Source organism: Schistocerca cancellata, chromosome 7 (genome assembly GCF_023864275.1).
Source record: "Schistocerca cancellata isolate TAMUIC-IGC-003103 chromosome 7, iqSchCanc2.1, whole genome shotgun sequence".
Taxonomy (NCBI): domain Eukaryota; kingdom Metazoa; phylum Arthropoda; class Insecta; order Orthoptera; family Acrididae; genus Schistocerca; species Schistocerca cancellata.
In genome coordinates this window covers 226,750,439-226,775,616 of record NC_064632.1, presented here as the reverse complement: position 1 = coordinate 226,775,616, position 25,178 = coordinate 226,750,439, and the positions used below count along the sequence as shown (strand labels likewise).

Genomic DNA, 25,178 nt, shown 5'->3' with positions numbered 1-25,178 from the left:
CCTCTGCTGGAGAAGGGTGTTGACGCGATGGCAAAGTGTGCTTGTATGTTCTTATGCTGAAAGATACACTCATCACTGAAATGTTGATTTCAGGGCTGGACAACAGCTCTGAAGATCCTGTATTGATACTTCACGTACCTCAAATTACCCTTGACAGCAATGAGAGATTCCCAACATCCTTACATCATATTGGCCCAAAACGTGTTTGGCTTGCCTCCCTTTCTGATCTGTGTGGCTGCATGCCTGAAATCTGTAATGATGCATGGTCTTCTCCATATCATTTGTGATGATCATGAGATGTCAGAAATATCCTGCACTCGTAGGTGGAGAGAACCCAGTACCATGAGCCAGGATCCATTCAAGTTGTTCCATAGTTCATTTTTTTCATGCAAAGTACAAGAAGATTGGGAGGGTGGAGGGGGTCATACCATTCGTAATGGATGATTTGAAGCCAAATTGAACATGTAGAGATGGTTGTGTACTGTCTTGGACAACACAGCCCTCTCACTTGCCTCCAAGAGAGCAAATGTGTTGCTTTCTCCTTGGAGTACCTACAAATGATAATTAGAGGGTAGCAGTCAGCCATCAGCTGGTATTGTTGGCTGTGGACAACCACTACAAGGCAGGTTTCAGTGTTTTTTATCTCATGATGGCAGTTGAACGTTTAACATGTTCACACTTGCCACCACTGGTGGCTCGCAGTAGATCCTCCCACTGAGCAGTGTGCCCCATCGATGGCTCAAGCTCAAATTTACCAATTATGCACCAGCAATACACTACAGTATGGTGTATTACCCATCTGCCAGGTGTAACAAACAGCTGTGAATACAATTTGATATGACCTGCCAATGAGAGAGCTTTATAAATGAATGAGATATCACATAATTTGTGATTAATTTAGTGTAAAATTATTTTGCTAGTTACTGTAAAGAATACATATTAAGTTGCGGACAGCCACAATTAAAAGACATCTACGCAAAGCTATTGGCCATAGCCTTCGTTACTTTTCCTACATTATTGATATTCCTACATGGAGTTTCCATTGTTTGTAAAATTATTTTGTGTGATCTCTCATTGTTTTAAAAGAATGAACTCATGCCACTTTCAAAATAAAAGGTCAGTATATTAAAATTGTGGCTTAGAGCGTTTGAATACATCTGCCGCCCCACAGTGAGAAACAGGAAAACCAGAACTGCCATATAAAGGAAAGCATGAATGTGCACACTGGCTAACAGTGAGACATGCAATTCTCAGCCCCAGTGTGAAAGTTTTAAATGACGTTGATAGTGGTCAATGCCATGCAGTGAGAAACTTTCCATGTTGATAAAGTTTTGTGCTGTGAGATGACAAAGTGCTCATGTTCTAAACTTGAAATGACCTTCAAGAGATGTTGACTGACTGAACAGTTTATACGAGCCACATTGTCCCATGGACAGTTGGAGACCCAGTGCATTCTAATGCATTGGAAATATTGGTTTAATTTCACCTCCATAACACAAGTGGCCATATGTAGCAATTTCCAGTGATCAAAATGAGGTTGAGAAAGAGGTTTAATAAAAAAAAAAAAAGAAAAAAAGAAAAAAGAAATGAAAAACAGGAACTATGTAAGTTATATGCATGAGCAGGTTACATACATTTTGAATATAAAAATTGCTTCTTGGGCATTTGCAATTCATAGAATAAAAATATGATCATCTGTTGTTTGCTGTTCAGTACTTTCTTCTCTATTATTCTCTATTGTAGAAAATTAATTTTACTTGGATGCTGGTTCAGCAAAATAATTGGCACTCCAGATTTTAAGTTTATTTTGCTGGATAGAAGCTAAGTTATGTTTAGCAAATTTAATAACTCTGGTGAGTAGTGGGAGTGCCTTTCTGTTCCATAATAACATTGATCAAACTATACTCCACTGTTTACACATTGATGGGCAGTAATATTTCTATTATAATGGCAGCAGTTTAAATTTTCTCTGGTATTTTCATTTCTCTCAAGCATAATGATTTACGTGTTTTGTACCTAATCACTACACACAGGAACTGTAAAGTCTTGGTATGTTGGTATGAAATGAAAGGTTGTCACAAAGTGTGTGTTAGTCTGTTTTACTTCTTTCAAATTGGGTTCTGGTTCTTTTCTATTTATGCCCTGATGTTCACAGTTGCATACAACAGTGTTTTATTGTATCAGAGACTCTTTAACTACAATATGCTTTTAACTTCTTAGCTCTCAGTCTTCTTGGAACATTGGTGATGGCTACCTGATATTGCCACAGAAAGGAAATGTTATAATGTTCATGATTGGACTGTTTTCTTTGGTGCATAGTAGAGCTCTGTCCACTGTTTTTCCTCCTGTGGTAGGCCATAGTGCTCTCATCTGTTACAGTTAAGATTCAGTTATGCTAAACTCTCACTATTTTTCTCTTCTGTGAAACGTCTTAGATGTGATTCTTCGTGTTGTGTGATTTCTTCGTAAACATAAGCAGTTTTAGTACCAGGCAATGACATGGGTACTTTCTTCAAGTATCAAGTACGTCACTGCAAGTAGAATAAGATGATGTTGCAGTGTTTGTCTTTGGCACACTGATTTGGAAGTTGTCACTAGTTCATCGATGTGCTTCACAAGTTTATTTATATGTCCAAGGTGACTTCTTGTTTTCCCTTTTTGTACAAGTCTGACCACACATAAGATAAATTCACTTGAAAGGTCTAGATTCTAATAATTTCACATTGTTTGATAAATTGTGTTCTTTCAAATGTTTACATGTGCTATTCAAAATTTGTACATCGATTCTGAGGCCATCCTCAATTCATACAGGTGGCTGGCAGAAGTGGTGAAGGCTTCCGGCCTCGTTTGTTGGGTGCAAGCAGAGCTCACGTTTTGCAGCATTGTTCCCAGAGTTAATTGGGGTCCTTTGGTTTGGAGCTGAGTGAAGGGTCTCAACCAAAGGATTTGTCAACTCTGTGATGGTCCTGGCTGCAGATTTCTGAACTTGTATTTTTGGTTGGGGATTTGTAGGATGCCCCTTGATAGGTCAAGGGTGCATAAACAAAGGAAGCAGCTACTTGGATAGCAGAGTACTTGTGGAGTGCACTTGAAGGTTTTTTAGGCCTAGGCAGAACTTCAAGGTACTCTAATGCACACTTGTTAGTCAATATGCAGCAAGGGAGATCAGACTGCTTTCAGAGTAGAAGTGCTTTGACTGACAAAATTTTACCAGTAAATTGTCGAAGTATTCGTAACAAAGTTCCCGAATTTACTGCCATCCAGGAAAATTCTCGCGCTCAACTTATTCTTGGAACCAAGACCTGGCTGAAACTCAAAGTGGAATGCTGTGAGACATTTAGCAAGTCATGGCAAATATACCAGAAATACAGATCAGAGGCCATAGGAGGGGGAGTGCCACCATTGCAGTTGACAGAAGTATTGTCTCTGTTGAGGTTGTAGTTGAGTGTGACAGAGAAATTAACTGGTCACGTATAACAGGTCTAGGTGAAGCAAAGCTGATTGTTAGACATTTTTACTGGCCACCTGATTTCTCTGTGACAGTTCTAGAGTCATTCAAAGAGTGGGGAACGGGAAATGACAGTTGGTGATAAGGCAGCTAGGAGGAGGAGATATTCAGACAGTTGTGCTTTGCATATAACCAATAGATTTGACTAACTGTCAGAGTTTAGTGGAGAGGAGCCTCTTGTAGCTGTAAGTGTAGGAAATATGCAGCAGTCCTCAGCAGTTAGGAAGTCTGAGCCAGTTGGAAATTCTAACACAAAGAAGAAGGTTCTGCTGCTAGGTAGTTCGGATGGCAGAGGTGCAGGCCAGCAGTTGCAGGAAGTGTTGGGGAGTGAGTACCAGTCACCAGCATTGCTTTGTGCCTCAGGTGACTGACAACATAGGGGAGTTGTGTAGCAGTTTTACAAAAGAGGATCAGGTAGTAAGAGCTGGGAATAGTCTTGATAGAATGAGGTAGGTGGTAACCTGGTAAAGATAGCTGCTCAAACTAATGTGCACTTCTTGCAGTTGTTTCAGCATCATGATTGGCCTCATCTTAATACTGCTGTTAGGAGTGTTAACATGGGGCTGGAGAAGGCACTGATGATGGAGGGCATGGCTCACATTGCAGTGATGCCAGTTGAGTCCATCAATTGATGGGGTTTCACTAGGTGTGGCCTACACCTCTATAGGTATGGGAAGCGGAGGCTGGAAAAGCCTATAGGTGACAGTGTTGTGGGTGGCAGTGGGATATCTCATGGGAAAATTACTATAGTAGTTGGTGTTAGAGCTGCACCTGTTTTAGATTGAAGTCAGCTGAGGTACCCCTGCTTAAAGGAAGTACCTCTAACAAAGGAATCATCTTCAGATAAGGTCATATAGCCAAGTAGTGAAGGAATTAGCATATTTCATCAAAATATAAGAGGTATCAGAGGTAAAGACAGTGAACTGCTTATAGATGTTGACGCCAACATTATTCAGGGTGTCTACGACCCGGGAGATCCGGGAAAAACCCGGGATTTTTTTGATCCGGGAGAAAACCGGGAAAAACCCGGGATATTTTTAGAATTCCGGGAATTTTTCATTGTTTTAGTTTTCAGTTAAATTTTTGTAATTTTGAATAGTAAGAACCGACACACTAACAAAGGATATTACTGTATCCAGCTACTACAGAATAATACTTCAACAATAAAGCATAAACAAGAGAAAAAACCGAAAATAACTTAAATTGCAAAGGAAATGTGCCATATACAACGACGACACAAGTGCTCATGCAAATGTCTGCCGATTGAAAATGTATCAAAGGCTTTAGGAAGACTATGCAGTGCTTCATAACAACAAATTGCCTCCAGTGAGCGTGAAGTCGCAACTGTTTACGTTCGAGTTGTTTTAGCAGTTAACGCACGGGCTCATGCACATGCGCAGTAGAGTCACGCTTGAGTAGTAGATTCTCCCGCTTCTGTCAACTGGAATGTGGCTGTTGGCTGTGCAAGCAGTCGCAGCAAGCAGATAGATACTTCCGGGAAAAGGGGGCGCCTAATTCATATTCTTGTGAGGAAAAAAACTTGTTTCACAAAGCACCTAGCATCCAGCGTGCACATTTGCCTATCAATTAGTCATATGATTTTGAAACGCTTCTCTGTTGGTATTTGAATACATTTTCAGTTGATTTCTGAATGAATCATAAGCTGACTTTTGAATGCATGCATAGTGTACGTGATGTCTCTGTTAGGAGAATCCTCGTCGCATCTAGAAATAAACTTTCCACAGACAAAAGGGGACAGGGCTATATGAGTTGAGTCGAGTAAAGCCGAATGGATGAATGGCAATCGCTGTCTGATTATGTGGCTGATTGGGTGTGGGAATGATCAGCGTTGTTATAATTACTAGCGAAATCCATAGATTCATACTATCAGAATGGAAATAAATGACTGACAGGAATAACAGGTGAGAAAGATTATGTATTATCTTCTCAGTGTGTCCAAGAAAATGTAGTTTTGACAGAAAATGTTTGGCCAGATCGCTACACTAGTAAGGACCAGTAGTACAGTCCCCGGCTACCAGCCGCTAAAGTTCTATTATGGAAGTAACGCGGAAAACGTGTTATATGAACACGTAACAACACCTAACCGGAGAATTATTGCGGGAAAGCTAAACCAGTGATTCTGGCAGGGTTAGTGAAGTTAATTGGCGAACAAATTTTGACAGTGGCAGCAATAGCTACAGAATTGGTGATGACAGGATTGTTTGTTAGAACGAGGACGGAGAAGAAACGAGGACATCACACAAATTATGGAAGAATAAGACGATTCCAAATTTATATAAAAATTTTGTAATACTAGTTTTCGATGTCATGCTAGAGGAGCTGGTGCATATGAATGAAACGTGAAACTATTTCCTAACATAAAGCTTTTTGCTTGTAGTAGGCCTAATAGGCATTTGATATTGATACTTATTGGATTATATTCTGTCGTGTTATAAAAATGACCATTTGTGCCAAAACAGTCTCGTTTATTTGGTGTGTTATAAAATTGCTGCCGTATTAGAAAGGCGTATTTCGTTTTATCTAGCAGACAGTGACAAAATAGACGTAATCAGATCGAGAAACCACACCAGTCTTGGGTATTATTTGTATTAACAGCTTTTTCAGTATTAGATAACTACATTTCGATTTTCCATGTAGCAAAACTTTTGACAAACTTTGATGAGGTAAAAGATTCTTTCACAGAAAGGAAAACACGCTATGTAAAGCTGTAGCAAGATTAGAGAGAAAAAAATGCTAGGAGCTAAGGTTTGAAGAAATGTGTAATTTCTTGCTTATCTCTTGTCAGTACTGGTTTTATATATCCTATATTTAATTTTATGACACACAAAACAGCAAGTTATTAACTAATGGGCAATGAAGAGTTCAGATTTTCCGAAGAGTTCTTGTTCTCTCGATTACAAATAATCCCATCCGCTATTAATTGCGAGGTTTTTTTTTAAAGAGAGGCAGGCTGCCAAACCGGCCGACTGGGAGCAGGAGAGGCACCACAGGACATTTCAATTTCCACTCTCCTGAATATAGTTTGGACATGCAGTAGAAAAATGCTTTATGAAGAGGCATGGAACTGCACTTGGGCATACTTAAGACCAAATAATATGTCTTACATTTCCTCGAATACATACGTTTTATGTTTCAGACTTTTCAGAAAGATGTGCGCTACAAGATGAACATATTTTGAAAATTCGATTTTTTTTTAGTATTAATCCGGTTTGCAAATGTCGTAGATCCGGGGCTGATGCGCAGAGTCGTGATGACTGGGTGTTGTGTGATGTCCCTAGATTAGTTAGGTTTAAGTAGTTCTAAGTTCTAGGGGACTGATGACCATAGATGTAAGTCCCATAGTGCTCAGAGCCATTTGAACCATTTGATGCGCAGAGCAATCTGAGCTATAGTGGGTAGTCTCCACGTGACCCATGTTTACGTTCAGTGATTTTGCTGTTTCCCCTTCGTTTACTCTCACGTCAAATGAAAACAAAACGGATATCCGTGGCCGGGAGCTATCAAGTGAATTAAAACACATTCACATAATTACTAAAGGCTGAAATATGTCATTAGTTTCAGATTTTATTTTATTTCCACCTTTCTGACAGTCAAGCATTAATCGCCTTGCGGAACAATGAAGTTATTTTTGTCTGCTAAAGAAATTTGACTTTTGCTAATCTTTTCCGCAGAGGCAGTCAATGTATCTGAAACGAAATGTTTAATTCCACAGTACTGGGTAGTTTCAACTGTTCGCTGCATTTCAAGTGCACGTTTCCATTTTCTAGCATGTATGGCATTATGCCATAATAAAGAACCAAACATGATATAATACAGTACTGGTGCTCCAAGAAAATTTACATCCTGAAACCACACTTAAAAGCTTAATATCAGGCCGGGGTCTACGGTACTTCATTGGGTATCTGGACATACCAGTGTGCCTTTAAGTATGCACTTTAAATGTGCACATTTTAATATGGTTCACGAAATTCCAATGCTCTTGCAGTATCATCTTTCATTGATGATCTTTTACACGTACGTACATACAAGCTTCCTACGTCATGATACCTACCCAAGCGCGGTGTCGCCTGTTACCTGAGCTCTCTGGCAACTGCTGAAACGAACCTACTTGTAACAGGTCGCGGGAAAATGTTACGATTGGTGGTTTGAAAAGTGTTACTTTCAAAGTAAATATCCTTATACATAAGTTGAACTACGTACAAGAATGGACCGTGAATTTATTAAATCACAAAGCGTTTGACTCTCATTTAAAAATCAGGTGTCTGATGACGAGCCATTTAGAAGCATTTCAAACCCTCGAACCCTGAAGATCAGACATTTATGTCATTATTAAAAATTTTACAGGCACATTTGTATGGTATCTCTGAAAGTGTAACATGCGCAAAAAAGATCAACAGTATATGCGAAAGCTTAGCTTCTCTTGCAGCTTGAGACCAATATTTTATGTGAAAGCTTTGCTTTTCTTGTAACAACACTATTTATATTAATTTAAACTATTAACTTTCCCTTTTTGGCGCGCTACTTAACACTGATGTTGCTATTGGCTGACTACATCACGTGTCCTATGCTCTGAATATCCTCTGTCATTGGCTGGCGAGATCACGTGACATGAGTTACGAACGGCTTACAAAAGCGCATCGAAATCTCGGTTTCAATGGTTCGGAAAGTAACATGCGGTGTTTGGTGGATTTTCTAATGTATGTTTTCATAATATGAAAATACGCAGCGTACATGTTGCTGCACATCAAAGATATTTCCAAAACGTGTCTTTTTCTCTGAGTTTCGTTTTCTAAAGTGCCGGGAAATTGCACACCTGTGTACAAAACCATAACCATTGAAAGGAATGATAGGGGAAAATATACTGTCATCCAGGAGAAAGTGTGTTTTTAACCGGGAAATCCGGGAAAAATCCGGGAATTTTGTTTTCCTTGTCCACGTAGACACCCTGTTATTGCTATGTTGGAGCGCCACTGAAATAATTTGACAATTCAGAGGCTTCCTTTACTATGGTACAGATTTGCTGGTTGTTTTTCAAGGAGTTCGTTGCAGAGTGGGGGAGTAGCCATGTACGTAAAAAACAGCATTCCATTCAAGTCCTGAGACGTATCACTGCACTGCACTGAACAGGTATTTGAATGTTGTGCAGGGGTAGATAAATTTAGTGAAACTAAACTTCTAATTGTTGTTTATAGGTCCTCTAACTCTGATTTCAGAGTAGTCCTGCTCAAGCTAGAGATGGTTCTTGGTTCGCTTTACAGGAAGTACGAAAAATTAGTTACATGTGGTGACTTCACTATTAATTTTGTATGTGATTGTGCAAGAAAAAAGGATGTTGGGAGATCTAAATTGATATGACCTGATGCAGATGGTGTTTTTTCCCAGCTGGTGTACAGGGGAACAGTAGCACAGCCAAGACAATATTTTTATTCATTCTTCATTACTAGGTGGACATTCTATTAGTAAAAGGGTGAGTTGCCCTTCAGACCATGATGCACAAATTTTAACACGAAAAGGTTTTTGTACTCAAATAATTGTTGCATATAAATACAAACTATGTAGCAAAGCTAATCAAGTGACAAAGAGAGTTTTTTAAAACTCATTAACGAACAATTATTTAATTGGATAGAGAGAGGGACGCCCTTGATATACAGTTTATCGGAAGAAATTGGTAAAGAAAAATAAAGCAGAAGCTTATTGTTGGAGAGTGCTTAATGTAAACTATTTGGCTGTCAGAAGGGCAGTGTTTGAAACCTTCATGCGCAGGATCATTTTAAAAAAACTCGCAAAACCTAAAGAAGTACTGGTCATACGTAATGGGTGTCGCTGCCACTAAAGGTAATGTTCAGGCACTCATGAATCACACATTAACTAAAGTTGAGGATATCAGTGCAAAATCAGAGGTGCTGAACAATTTTTTTCAGATGTTCTGAACATGGGAAGATACAGGATTACTGCCCTGCTTCATTATTGCATCACTGCAAAGATGGTTGATATAGGCATTCATGTCAGCAGTATTGAGAAACAGCTGAAATTGAGCAAGACCCCAGGGCCCAATGTAATCCGTCATACAAAAAATTGTGTCCAATAGTTGGAAGAGAGCATAAATCACATGTGTCTACAAGAAGGGCAGGAAGTAACTTATAAAACTGTCTTCCAATATCATTGACATTTATTTCTTGAAGAACCTTATAACATATCCTAAGCTCAAATATAATGAGGTATTTTGTACAGAGTGACCCCCAACAACCAGTCACCTCGTATTTTGAAAACATCATTTACGCAAAACCGAACTTGCACTCTTCTCTCACGAAATACTGAATGCAATGAATGAAGGCAAACTGGTAGATGCAGTATTTCTTGTCTTCCAAAAAGCATGGACTCAGTATTGCGTCAACATTTAGTAATGAAAGAATGACCATATAGGGTATAAAAATATTTGTGACTGGATTGAGGATTTCATTGTAGGAAGGATGCAGCATGTTACTGTGGATAGAGTCACCACATATGTAAATTTCACTTTAGGTACGTGCCAGGGAAGTATGTTTGGATCCTTGCTACTGTTGTTATCTATTACTGACCAGATAGGCGATGTTAATAATAATAATAATAATAATAATCTCAGAATTATAGCAATCTCAGAGTTTTTGCAAATCATACAGTAATCTATAATGAGTATATGTGAACAAAGCTGCTCAGATATTCAGGCTGATCTAGATAAGACTTCAAAGCGATGCAATAATTGCGAACTTTCTTCAGATGTTGAGCATTATTAAATTGTACACATCACAAAATGCAAAAACATAGTATCCAATGACTATTTAATCTATTATATCATAAAAATAGTTGGGTGCAACAGTTTTTGGGGATGTGAAATGGAATGACCGCATAGGATCAATTGTACGTAGAACAGGTCATAAACTTTTGTCCACTGACAAGATACTGGGAAAATATACTCAGTCCACAAATGAAATTTCTTACTTGACTCATCCTAGAATATTGCTCAAATGTGTGTAACTAACACCAGATATGGCTAACAAGGGATATTGAATATATTTAGTGAAGTGGTTGAACAAATGATGAATGGTTTGTTTGACTCATGGGAGAATGTTACAGAATATTGTAAAACATTAAATGGCAGGTTCTTGAAGTATATGCCAGCTGTTTTCACAAAAGCCTACTTACAGATTTCCAAGAATCAGTTATGATGTCTCCAGGAATGTATTACCGACTCCTACATATTGCTCTTATAGCAACCATGAAGACAGGATTAGATTAATTACTGTGAACACAAAGGCATTTAAGCAGTCACTCTTATTGTACTCCACACACAAATGGAAAGGAAAGGAAGTCTAATATAGTGTACACTGGGAACTATCCTCTGCCATGCACTTCATAGTGATTTGCAGTCTACAGATGTAGAAGGAGATCATCCACCTCCATCCTCTCACTTCTTTTGTCTTCTCACTTTAGAAGCCATGTCATTTTGAATAAGACACTTCAACTTGTGATGGCTATCTCCATCATCATCATCATCATCATCATCATCAGGAGTATAAAAATCATTGACTACTGGAACTGATGTGGTGTTCCACATATATGGGCACAGTTGCAGCATCTCGAACATATCAGAGAGGGCTGAAGTGGTGTGTGTGTGGAAGGCGAGCTGCACAGCTCATAGCAGCTTTGATGCACCATGGAACCAATGACTTCAGGTGGCACAAAGGGGCTGGTGACTCATTTTGAAATGCTGCTCTCACTTTCCTACAGACATCTGTCTTTGTTTTGTGTCCAAAGACCACCACCATGCCCTATGAAGTGTGTACCTCTGGTCTTTGTTAAAACTGTTGTTGTTTATTCTAATCTCGGTTGCCTCCTTTATAATGGAATCCTAATATGATGCTACAAGAGACTCGTCTTCTCAAGGCGTGTTTTATATCTGACGTGTATGGCATCCTCGATGAATGTGACACCATGTATATAAGTCAGTCAGTTCACACTGTTGCAGAGCATTATACTGAGTGCAAGCAACATATCTAAAAAGGGGAGCTTGAGGATTTGGCAATCACTGAGCACTGCCTGGAAACCAGACGTAAAATAAAATTTGAAAAGATAAGCATCTTGGCTCGTACATGATAATATTACGAGGTGGCCGAGATTGGATAAACAGCAACAATTTTAAGAGACCATGGATACACACTTAGTAAGGCATGGTGGCAGTCTTTGTGAAATAACACTGTTCACGTTTTACTTCGCAGTTCACTTAGCGTAGACCGGGACTGTGTCCTAGGCATGCCCGATGTGAACTGAATGGGCATGGCCCGTGCTGCCTGAGTTGTTGTTGTTGTTCCGCTGGCAGAGGTCACGGCCGAATTCTGGTGTGCCCTCTGGTGGACGGGACTCTACTTGCGGCAACTACCATCTGTGACGCGCTGTGCTGATGTGCGCCTCCTGCGATCTTTCTGATGGCTACTGCACTCCTCCTCCTTCGGGGGGTGAAGCCACTGTGATCCACTGCATCGGAAGGTGGAGCGTCGGGCAGGGGCGATGACCTCCACGTCCATCGGAAGGCTGGAGTCGAGGGGATCTGCCAACCCTCGAGCCGGAACCTTCGAATATGGCTGGAAGTGACCCACACGAAGAGGCCCCTGTCGTCCCACCACCGGAGCCCGGGAGAGAACGGGAGACAAGCCGTCGAACTCCGGATCCCGTTCCACCTCGGGAGGGGCAAGATCCAGCGGCGGGGACGATGGGGTAGGGACGACCACAGGTGAACCAGCCTCCTGAGAAACCAGGCCTGCGAGGGGGGCCGGCTCGCGCTGGGGCATCTCTAATGATGGCGATGCCGGTGCTGGAGCTACTGGAGGCTGCCAAGGCTGAGAACCATCACAGTGCGGCGGAGTCACAGTGTGGAGAGGCGGTAATGTCCCCTGAGAAACCAACACGGGTGCCGGCAATGGGGAAGCCGGTGCCCGAGGGGTCTGAAGGTGGGTGCCCAAACGTGGACGTAGCTGATTTTGGTGGGGACGTACCTCCCGGTCCCCCGCCTGCAAGGTATAGAGCCGGCGGCCATTTCGGCGCAGGACCACCGCCAGTATCCAACGTGTATTACGACCAAACCCATGTGCCCAGACCGACATACCCGGTGGAAAGCCAGGTACTCCATTTTGCGAAGACTGGCGAGGACCAGGCCGGAGGAGGTGCTGCAGAGTCCTAGGTTGGCACCCATGGAGGAGCTCTGCAGGGCTGCGATCTCCCATTGGTGTGGTCCGGTATGCCGTCAGGAAAAACATCAATGCCTCCTCTGCAGGAAATTCGTGCACATACTTTTTCATCTGTGTCTTAAATGTGCGCACCATGAGCTCAGCTTCCCCATTCGATTGTGGATGAAAGGGGGGAGAGCAAATGTGCCGAATACCAAAGCGCCTGCAAAAATCCTGACAGGTCTGCGAAATAAACTGAGGTCCATTGTTCGAGACCAGGGTGACTGGCAGACCTTCCACAGAAAAGATTTTTGCTAGTGCCTGGATTGCAACTTCTGAAGTGGTTGAGGAGCAGCGAACCACATATGGGAATCGGGAATAAGCATCAATGACAATGAGCCAAAAGCCATTGAGAAACGGGCCCGCAAAATAGATGTGAACACGTTCCCATGCTTGGGTTGCAAGCAGCCGTGAAGAGAACGCTGCCCTGGGAGATGCCTGTTGGCTCGCACACTGGGAACAGGTGGCCACCAAGTGCTCAATTTCTTTGTCAATATCGGGCCAGTACACATGTCTGTGAGCCAAGGTTTTAGTACGGGAAACACCCCAGTGCCCCTCATGTAATAACGTGAGGACCTCCCTTCGTAAACTTGCAGGAACAACCACGCGAGGAGCTGTATCATCGGTAGCCAGAAGGAGAACTCCTTCCAAGACCGAGAGGCGGTCTCGTAGAACAAAATAATTACGAAGAGGATCCGAGGCCCAGCCTGGAGGTCGGGATGACCACCCCTGCTGAATGAGGCGAACAACTTGCCGGAGAACCGGGTCAGCTGGCGACTCTAGAACTAGTGATCGGGAAGCCATCAACCGCTTGGCGGGACGCCACATCAAAATGAAAACACATAATCTCTTCTCGATCGAACTTAGGATCCGGGCCCACCGTAAGACGGGAAAGAGCATCGGCATTGGCATGCTATACGGTAGGGCGAAAATGAATGTCATAATGACACTTAGAGAGGAACAAGGCCCAGTGCTGTAGTCTGTGAGCCGCCCTATCCGGAATCTGAGAGGTGAGGCCAAATAACGATATTAACGGTTTATGGTCAGTGATTAACTGAAACTTCGTGCCATACAAGAAAGGGTGAAACTTGGTAACAGCATAGACAATGGCCAAAGCCTCTTTTTCCACCTGGGAGTAATGGGCCTGCGTGGGACTAAGAGTTTTAGACGCAAACGCCAGTGGTTGCTCGGAACCATCCGCATTGCGATGGGCCAGGACCACCCCCACCCCATACTGCAAAGCATCTGTAGCCAGGACCAACGGCTTATGGGGGTCAAAAGTAGCCAAACAAGGCGCTGACGTGAGGAGGCCCTTCAAAGAGGTGAACGCTCGCTCGCATGCAGGCGACCAATCAAAAGGAACACCCTTGCGCAGAAGGCAGTACAGGGGGTGGGCTATGGTGGAAGCCCTGGGAATGAACCGGTGGTAATAGGCGATCTTGCCTAAAAAAGCTTGTAACTCCTTCAGCGAAGCGGGCCGCGGAAGGTCGACGATACCTTGGACCAAACTTCCTAGCAGCTGGACGCCATGCTGAGACATGGCGTAGCCCACGTACTCAATGGACGGTTGGAAGAAGTTTGACTTACGCAGGTTGCAACGCAAGCCCACGGACCTGAATTTGAGAAAGAGGGTGCGAAGGTTGTGCAAGTGTTCCTTCGTGCTGCGGCCCGTGACAATTATGTCGTCCAGGTAATTAATACAATGAGGGATTGTCGACGTGACATGCTCAAGATAGCGCTGGAATATCGCCGGGGCACTGGATATTCCGAAGGCCAACCGCTGGTATTGGTAAAGGCCAAATGGGGTGTTGATGACCGCCAGCCGTTTGGAGTCCTCATCAAGTGGTATCTGATGATAAGCCTCCGAAAGATCGATTTTTGAAAAATATTGGCCTCCCGCCACAGCGGAGAACAATTCATCAGCACGAGGCAAAGGATAGGTGTCCACCACCAATTGGGAATTAACGGTGGCCTTGAAATCGCCACAAAGACGTAATTTTCCCGAGGGATTCCTGACAATAATGAGGGGCGAAGCCCACTCACTAGAAGAAATGAGAAGAACGACCCCTAGGGCTGTCAGCCGGTCTAGCTCCTTTTTTACCTGAGGGCGGGGAGCCAAGTGGGTCTGCCTCGCGCGAAGAAAATGCGAGCGAGCCGACGCCTTCAATGTTAAGCAAGCTTCAAAGTCTGAAACTCGCCCCAAGCCCTCCTCAAAGATATCCGGAAAGTCAGCGATCAAAGATTCTAATGATTGATAGGGAACGTCTTCGGAGACCAACTGTATGGTGTCAGTGATAGAAAAACCGAAAGCTTGAAAGGCATCCAAGCCAAAAAGGTTAGCGGAGCTCACATCACTGACAACAATAAAAGTAATAGGCCGAGTGACTGATTTGTAAGTCACGTCGGTAGTGAATTGACCCAGTAGGGGAATGAACTGTTTACCATAACCGCGTAGACGCCGGTAAACTGGCGCCAATGGGGGCGACCCCAGCTCGGAGTAAGTTTGTGCATTCAACAAAGAAACTGCCACGCCCGTATCTACTTGCAGTTGTAATCGGCGTGACCGCACCGACACCTCGATAAAGAGTTTGTGTGCCGATGCGTCGGGAGCCTGGCCCGAGGAAACTTCCTGAATGTCAACGTCCATGTCCTCTGTAACTGCTTCCTTCGATTCTTTTGAGGCCGAGCGGCAAACTTTAGCAATGTGTCCTTTTTTATGACATTTGCGACAAACGGCCCAACGCTGGGGGCACTCCGACTGATCATGATGTATATAGCACGACACACGGGACGGTAACAGGGGCCGGCGGCTGGAACTGTTTACGCGCTGTGCAGGAGCGGCCGTAATGGCCGGATTGTACTGCTTGCACGTTGTCCACCCCGGATGCAGTGGACGCGGCCGCGCCGCCCTGAACAGCCACAACGTCGCATCACGCTTCCAGCTGTTGACTTGCGGCATGAGAGACTTCATACGATTGAGCAATGGACAGGACTTCCTCAAGGGAAGGGTCTTCTAACTGCAGGGCCCGTTGCCGGATCTCCCTATCAGGGGCCGAACGAACAATGACGTCGCGCACCATAATATGTGCATATGACTCTCGCGACTGCTCTGTGACAAAATGACACTTGCGACTAAGACCGTATAGGGTAGCGGCCCACGCCCGGTAAGACTGATGGGGCTGCTTCTTGCATTGATAGAACTTGACCCTAGCTGCCACAACATGCATGCGGCGGTGATAATATGAAGACAGCGATGAACACAATGCGTCAAAAGACAAGGACGAGGGTTCTTGCAACAGCGCTAGCTGCCGCAAAATTTGATACAGCGAGGGAGATATCCAAGACAAGAAAAGAGCACGACACACCTCCGCATCGGCAACATGAAATGCCTGGAAATGCTGCTGAAGGCGATGTTCATTTGCATCCCAATCCTCCGCCGTCTCGTCATACGGGGGAAAGGGAGGAGGGAACGGCGCTGGAGCAGACTGCGTAGAGAGCAACGCTGGAAGCACTTGTTTCATGGTTGCCATGAACTCCGTCTGCTGCTCAACCAAAACCCGCACTAAATCCTCCATGCCGTGGATAGGCTGCGAAACCGGAACAACGACGCAACACGCGAAAGAATGACCCTACTCGTTGCCAATTGTGAAATAACACTGTTCACGTTTTACGTCGCACTTCACTTAGCGTAGACCGGGACTGTGTCCTGGGCATGCCCGATGTGAACTGAATGGGCACGGCCCGTGCTGCCTGAGTTGTTGTTGTTGTTGTTGTTGTTGTTGTTCCACCAGCAGAGGTCGCGGCCGAATTCTCGTGTGCCCTCTGGTGGACGGGACTCTACTTGTGGCAACTACCGTCCGTGACGCGCCGTGGCGATGTGCGCCTCCCGCGATCTTTCTGATGGCTACTGCACTTTGGATATCGAGCAAAAGCAAAGATTTATGCTTGATGCTTTCAGGGAGTTTGGACAGCAGTTTCACCTGAGGGGGCGTAGCGGAGCTGCTGTGTGCTCCACAACTCGCATCCCAAACATGCATCACTTTGTCATTTTTTTAACTGATTCCAGATGCTGCAATCGTTCCCATATAAGCAGAACACTGTGCCAGACTTGGCAGTCAATGGTATTTTACTCCTGATGACGATGGCAAAGACAACCATCAAAATCTCGAGTATTTTATTTGAAATGTTGCAGCTTGGAAACAAAGAAGAGTTTATTCAGTTATGCTGGTGTGGAATACTCCCAAGGACACAAAACTTTTCTGTATTGTGAGAACATAATGCGCAGTGTGAGACTGTTAAAAAAAAAAAAAACTGCAGGAAAAAAATATTGACGTGTTTGTAAGTGATCTGCTGCTGAGAGCTTCCTCAGTGTGGTAACTGGTTGTCTGTTCCCATATCAGTTTTGGTATTTCTCTTCAGATTTTCCATTATTGTGTTAAAAAGAGAGATGTTGTAATGTTTCTTGTTTCTCAACTCATTTCTAACAATACCAGCAACATTCAGTCACAGCAGTAATTTATCATTTAGATGCGAACAGCTGCAGCTATTGTTCATATGTTCTTAAAAGACTGTAAACTACACAAATATGTTCCCTAAGGCTAGTCACTGGAATCAAGACAGAATAATGGGTAGAAGAAGTGAGAAGCAAATTTTCCTTTATTACAGCATTGAAAGTTACGAAAGATTGAATCATTTACACAGAATCAACAACTATAAATAAATGTCTCACATCACAGTTCCCTGCTCCTTCCCTTCTGTGTTATTCCTAATGCATGGAAGTGGCTCATTTAACTTTGCAGTAGTGGTTCTTTATTACAGGGCAATGGAATTGGGCAGAGAGTGCCTGAAACTCTGGGGCTATGAACGTGTTGATGAAATAATATGGGTCAAAACAAACCAACTGCAGAGGATAATTAGGACTGGTCGCACTGGTCACTGGCTCAACCATGGAAAGGAGCATTGTTTAGTAAGTAGCCACACAGTTTGAATATTTATTATTGGTTTCTTATGTGAAATGCCATAGTCTAAAGTTGTATGTTTATTACACGATTGCATTATGTGGAGTGACATAGTATGGAACTATGCTATAATACTCAGTTCAGCACATTTACATTGCTAAGAAAATGAGATTTAACACTTTTCATATCTGGCATTTTCAGTTAAGTCACACATGGCTAGCACACCAGGGAATTGTTAGCATAGCTGGGTACAAATGGGCACACTGGAGTTTCTTAGCTAGTTTCTTACCTAGCACTGTAAATTGGGACATGTCTCTGTAACCACCAAACTGCATGCAGTGCAACATGCATGCTAATGGAGTGAATGGCTGTTGAGATGAAATAGTGTCCGCTTGACTGTCCCTTACCTCTTCCATTTTGACAGACAGAATGTAGCACAGAGAAAACAAAATGACAGCTGTTTTTTTCTTCATTTCTTATGGATGAAAAGCATGGAGATGTCATTCTTTTTTATTAAATGACTCAATGAACAAGCCGTACAAGGTATTTATCTATGCTGTTGCGGTGCAGTCATGTTTTTTGATGTGGAATGTTTTTACTGTCCACTTTTGATACTCCATCCAATCATTCCTTTACAATCTTTTTGCTATGCTTCACCCAATACTTGTTCTGGTAACCTTCTTTAAACGTAGATAAATGTCTGTAAACAGAAGAAAAAACTCAATAGTGTACAGTTGTAGGGTTTGTGATAAACTTTTGGAGCTCTTCGCATTATTTGACTGTTGCGAATACTGCAGAGTAGTATGAAATTAAAAGAGCATTAGGTGCAAATCAATAGTAGGGAGGATAAATGAAGATTTAACGTTTGTTGGAGGAAGCAGAGAAAGTGCAGTGCACCTGTAAAGGAAACCAATATTATGAAAAGTATAGATTGACATTCATTATATAGAAGAGACACTGAGTTGCAGACAGGCGCAACAGAAAGACAGCTATCTTTTTGAAACATCCTGGCAGATAAAAACTGTGTGCTGGACAGAGACTCAAACTGGAGACCTTTGCCTTTTGTGGGCAAGAGCTCGACTGATTGAGCAGGAGAACTTCTGTGAAGTTTGGAAGGTAGGAAGCAAGGTATCAGAGGAAGTTTAGCTATGAGGATGGGCTGTGAGTTGTGCTTGGGTAACTCACTCAGTAGAGCAATTGCCAGTGATAGGCAAAGGTCCATGGTTCGATTCTTGGTCTGGCAGGAAGTTTCATGTTAGCACACAATCCACTGCAGAATGAAGGTTTCGTCCTGGAAACATCCCCCAGGCTGTGGCTAAGCCATGTGTCCGCAGTATCTTTTCTTCCAGTAGTGCTAGTTTTGCAAGGTTTGCTGGAGAACTTCTGTGGAGGTTGGAAGGTAGGAGATGATGTTCTGGTCGAAGTAAAGCTGTGAGAAGAGTTGTGCGCCATGCTTGGGTAGCTCAGTCAGTAAGGTGTTTGCTGATGAAAGGCAAAGGTCTCGAGTTTGAGTCTTGGTCCGTCATACAGTTTTAATCTGCCAGGAAGTTTCATATCAACACACATTCCTTTTCAGAGTGAAAATTTCATTCTGCTATCTTCTTGTTGTGCTGTCTTTTTGTTATGCCTGTCTGCAACTCAGTGTCTCCCCTGTACGGTGAGTAGCAATCTATGATTTTCATAATATTGTTGTTATTCCATCCTAGAATTTCCACTGTAGAAAGGCAACCACATACAAAACACTAGTGTGCTCAGACCTGAAGTTACTGTACCAGTGTTTGGAGTCCTTACCAAGCAGCCAAAAAAGGAGACACTGAATGAATTCAGAGACATGCTATTAGAACTGTAACAGGCCAGTACACAAAAGTATAACAGAGATGACCAGAAAACATAAATGGAAATCTCTTGAACTAAGGCAATGTTCTTGCAACATAATTAAAGAACTGACATTTAAGGAGGACTATGTGACAGTTCTGCTGTCTCTGTCCTACATCTTAATAGGAATTGGAGAATAAGTTAAGTTCCCATCTTTCATAAGCAGATGGGATAAGGCAGGAAATCACTAATGTTGTCTGTGAAGTGTATAGGTAAACATACTAATTTATCGAATTGGCAGTACAATACATTATAGCCACATCTTTACATTTCTTGCAGAGTTTTCATGAGCATTGAATGTACATTTGTATTGTTATGTAGTATTATCTGTATACTACAGGTTGGGATGAAAGGTAGTCCAGACAACCTTAATAGAGGACTTGACTGTGATGTTATTGTGGCAGAGGTACGAGCTACGAGTCACAAACCTGACGAAATATATGGTATCATTGAACGTTTATCGCCAGGCACCAGGAAGATTGAGCTCTTTGGACGCCCTCATAACGTCCAGCCTAACTGGTAAGTACTTGCTTTAAATGTAGCAATCCAGTGGATGTGGAAATAATGCTATGAGATGAAAACATTAAGTAATGAACGTTGCAATAATAGAAATAATTTGCACAACAGCATAAACAGGAAAAAAAGGTGCAAAGATGAAGATGTCCTTTGTTATTTCAGTTCTAATGTTCCAATCACAGTATGACATCTTGACAAAAAGTGGGAGACCACCTGCCTCAGTCCTCAGTTTGCTTTCCTCACCAAAAATATTTGCATGCAAACATATTCATCCTCTTTCAATACAGAATATTAAAATCCTTTTATCTAGTCTCGCTTTGTAGTGAAGCCTTCATACTCAGAAACTCTCTCTCACTGCCACTGTCTATATATGTGTCTTTCCCACTGTCTCCTTTTTCTCCTATTGGCACTTTCTCATTTCTGTCTCTACCACTGTCCCGTCGTCATCCCTTTCACTCATTCTTCCTTGCAACTGTCCCCTTTTCTGCCACTTTTGCTGTCTCTCTGTCCCATTGCCATCGTCGTTGTCCCGTTCTTTTTCTCTGTACCATTGCCATTGTCTCTTTCTTTCTTGCTTACAGTCTGCTGTCTTTTTCTTCAACCACCATTGTCTCCTCTCCAAACATGTCCATGGGTATGTTTTTCTTGGGGTTTTGACCCCTAGACCAGGAAACTAACACGTGGATAAAGGATATGGTGGAGAACAAGCAAATTTTTTGGGGTTAAATTTCACTGGTCAAGGGGGTGGGGGGTCAACATTCCCCAAACATATTTATGGTCTCTATTCATCTCTCTTTTTCATTTCTACTGTCTCCTATCCTTTTTGTCCTCTTACTGCTGCTATCTTCATCCATCCATCTTTCTCTTTTACTGACACTGTCTCTCACTGACCATCACTAGTTCCTCTCTCTTTGGCTCCCATTCTAGTTGTCTTCATCTGTCGACATCCCTGTGGTCTCAGCTCATCTCTCTGTTTCATTTGTACTGTCTCCTCTGTCTTTTGTTCCCACCGCTACTATTCCATCCATCCATCTTTCTTGTCTTTTAGTGCCACTGTCGCGTTGGCCATCACTATCTTATCTATCCTTGGCTATCACCGCTATTGTCTTCATTTGTCTCTCTTTCTCTTTCACAGCCATTTTGTCTCTCTCAGTGCCACTGTGTCCTCTCTCTTTCTCACCCACGAGCACAGTCTCGTCTTCCACTGTCACTGTCTCTGTGTTACTGTCTTTGAGCACAAAAAAAGTGTGGATATGTTCACGTGCCAAAATGTTTGGTGAGGAAAGCAGAATGAGGATTAAGGCAGCTGGTTCTCCACGTTTCTGTCATAGTCTGTTAAAGGGGAGCATATTCGCCTGTTTCTTGTGCTCCAACAGTGCATTTTTCAGTTGGTTCCCTTCTTTTCCATGTTAGAGCATTGTGTGCTACTTATATAAACAAATTCTGCTGGTCAGTAAAGTCCTGACTGGTTATTTATGTACTTCAACACAATTACATCACTTATATCTAAAAAAAAGATGCTGTTACTTACCAAATTAAATCGTTGGTGTGTTGATAGGAGACAATAAAAAACACACAAACACACACACAAATTTCAAGCTTTCACAACCCAAGGTAGCTTCGTCAGGAAAGAGGGAAGGAGAGGGAAAGACGAAAGGATGTGGGTTTTAAGGGAGAGGGTAAGGAGTCATTCCAATCCTGGGAGCGGAAAGACTTACCTTAGGGGGAAAAAGGGACAGGTATACACTTGCGCGCGCGCACACACACACACACACACACACACACACACACACACACACACACACACACACATCCATCCGCACATATACAGACACAAGCAGACATTCATTGTCTGCTTGTGTCTTTATATGTGCAGATGGATGTGTGTGTGTGTGTGTGTGTGCGCGCGAGTGTATACCTGTCCCTTTTTCCCCCTAAGGTAAGTCTTTCCGCTCCCGGGATTGGAATGACTCCTTACCCTCTTCCTTAAAACCCACATCCTTTCGTCTTTCCCTCTCCTTCCCTCTTTCCTGATGAAGCAACCTTGGGTTGCAAAAGCTTGAAATTTGTGTGTGTGTTTTTTATTGTCTCCTATCAACATACCAACGCTTTCGTTTGGTAAGTAACAACATCTTTATTTTTAGATATATTTTTCCCACATGGAATGTTTCCCTCTATTATATTCATATCAATTACATAATTTATACCTAAAAACAAAGATGATGTGACTTACCAAATGAAAGTGCTGGCAGGTCGACAGACACACAAACGAACACAAACATACACACAAAATTCAAGCTTTCGCAACAAACTGTTGCCTCATCAGGAAAGAGGGAAGGAGAGGGAAAGACAAAAGGATGTGGGTTTTAAGGGAGAGGGTAAGGAGTCATTCCAGTCCCGGGAGCGGAAAGACTTACCTTATGGGGAAAAAAGGACGGGTATACACTCGCATATTGTCTGCTTGTGTCTGTATATGTGTGGATGGATATGTGTGTGTGTGCGAGTGTATACCCGTCCTTTTTTCCCCATAAGGTAAGTCTTTCCGCTCCCGGGACTGGAATGACTCCTTACCCTCTCCCTTAAAACCCACATCCTTTCGTCTTTCCCTCTCCTTCCCTCTTTCCTGATGAGGCAACAGTTTGTTGCGAAAGCTTGAATTTTGTGTGTATGTTTGTGTTCGTTTGTGTGTCTGTCGACCTGCCAGCACTTTCATTTGGTAAGTCACATCATCTTTGTTTTTAGGTATATTTTTCCTTCATGGAATGTTTCCTTCTATTATAACCAATTACATAATTTGACGCATATGACAACATAACAACAAAGTATGTGTAATAAAAGGTTAATACAAAATTGGGTGCCATCCAACGCAAGTTCACTTTACTCGGCTTTACATAACAATGCACAACATTTTTAGCATACACCAACATTAACCAGACAATTCAGTTTTGATTTTCAAACACAAAAATTTTGTACAACAAAGTAGTAGTAGTTTTTTTTTTTTAAAGGTACCGGCAGGTGGCACCATTGAATAATTTCCAGGTCAAGACAGCTTGCAGAGGTGTAAAGTTTAGAGACAGTGCTACTAAATTTTGGTGACCATGAAACCCTTGCATTCACTAACAGTCAAAACTACATTTAGTCCTCGGACTGAATATTATCTGTGTATTTTATGTGCATAAGTATGATATCTTTGAATCTCTGGATTTCTGTAGTGTTTAATGATACCAAAAAAAAAAAAAAAAATTTCAAGGTTTGCCAAAAACATCATCTTAAAAATTCATGGTAAAAATTTTGACCGTTTGCCATGAATAAAAATGATAGAAGTGGCCATTGACACAATTGGTACTTTTTGATACCCAGAAATCACTGTTTTTCAGGTGTGTCTTGATAACTGATAGAGATTTTTGGAAACAAGAAAATGGCATTTCTAAATAAATGTCTAAAGAATGCACAGTTAAATTTGAGCCGTTGTCCATGGTTATTTATGCAGATAAATGTGGCCCACAGTGCAAAAGGGGCTAAAACTGGTTTTCACTGTTTCCTCTGAACCTCTGGATCTTCCTAATGAATAACAGTATCGAAAAAAGTTTCAAAGTTCTTTGAAACCATCTTCTTAAGAACATGTAGCAAAACGTTTGGTGATTTGACATGAATAGAAAATATAGATGTCACCATCCACACAATTTCTAATTTTGTTACCAAAAAATCATTGTTTCTTGAGGTTTTCTCAAGAACTGCCCATGAACAAATGGTGCTTTCATAAGCTGTCTAAGGTTCACACTAGACCACATGTAATGCTAAAGAACCAACCAATTGGCTCAGTTTGCCTGGGCTGGAGTAAGTTTGTAGTGTTTAAATTGTGACCCTGTCCTGTAGGATAGCTATAGTATGCCCATTCTTTTGATAGGTGTACAAATGGTCACTAGGGCAAGGACTGTCCAAAACATTTGACCATTTATTCCTGTGACCATCTGAAAAATCAAATTTTCAAGTGCGGATTTTTGGAACTTATTGGTACGGTGCACTGTCGTGGTTGAACTGATAGCTCATTTGTTGTTTATTATGTGAGTGCTGACGGTGATGATGTATTTTGCAGAATGGTAGTCTTGGTTAAAATCTGATAAATATGCAAGTGGTAGAAACTGCAGTTGAATGTCTGCCATTGGAGACATCAGATGGCTCACTGGCAAAGTAGTTGAAGCAGATATAAAAACCAGAGAATTCTGTGATCCTGTTTTATGCTCAAGGCAAGGGGGGAATTTATTGGTCTTTGCAGTGAAAGACCCGGTACTTCAGTTTACACTTGTGTTAAACATTTACCTTTGAGATCAGTGCACTTTGTCCATTGTCTTTCCAGAGAGTGTTTCTTTAATTTACTTTGTGAAAAAGCTTTGCGGTCCAGTGTTTGAAGACAGTCTGTTAATAAAATACCATGAACTATCTTAATTACAATAATAACTTCATATACAATTATGGCATAGGACCACAATTTGTATATAAAATGTGGTCAGACATTGCAATAATAATGTGCAAAATAACAGCTCTTCTAATGGTTTATGCAGCCTGTTACTACATAATCTGAAAAACATAAACTATTTGGAAAATTGAAGATGTTTAACAAAAAGATAGTAAGGGAAAAGAAATAAATAGAAAACAGGAAGAGACATGACCTAGAACCTCATCGCAACTACTGGGGGGTGGTGAACTTTGAATATACATTGAGTCTACATCACATGGCTGGTTGCTTGACAACTTGTAACTATTTTCATTCCAGTGGGGCCATGCAGTGGGGGTTCAGGATCTGCAGATTTAGAGCCCTTGCCCCTGTTACAGGTCCATTGTTAGTTCTGGCTAAGGAACATTATGTGATGTAGCAAAATTGCAGTTGTATTTTACAGCAAAGATATCTTTCAGCTATTGTAACAGATATAATAACACTAATTTAATATTGGTAGTTGTCTAAAGCTTGGTGTTTAAGCTGCACCAGATGGGAGAACAGTACTTTTTTTCTTAACAATTAGGTACAATCGTAGGCATGAG

General features: G+C 42.2%; 1 protein-coding gene across 2 annotated transcripts in view; it reads left to right on the top strand.

The window, feature by feature from the left end:
• LOC126091861 (N6-adenosine-methyltransferase catalytic subunit) overlaps positions 1-25,178 on the top strand; it is a 74,074-nt gene that overhangs the window by 36,863 nt on the left and 12,033 nt on the right. For both annotated transcript variants that reach the window (XM_049907135.1, XM_049907136.1), the window contains exons 10-11: positions 17,608-17,755; positions 19,963-20,141. In XM_049907135.1, the coding sequence (XP_049763092.1) occupies positions 17,608-17,755; positions 19,963-20,141 (327 nt within the window). The remainder of the gene's footprint in view (positions 1-17,607; positions 17,756-19,962; positions 20,142-25,178) is intronic.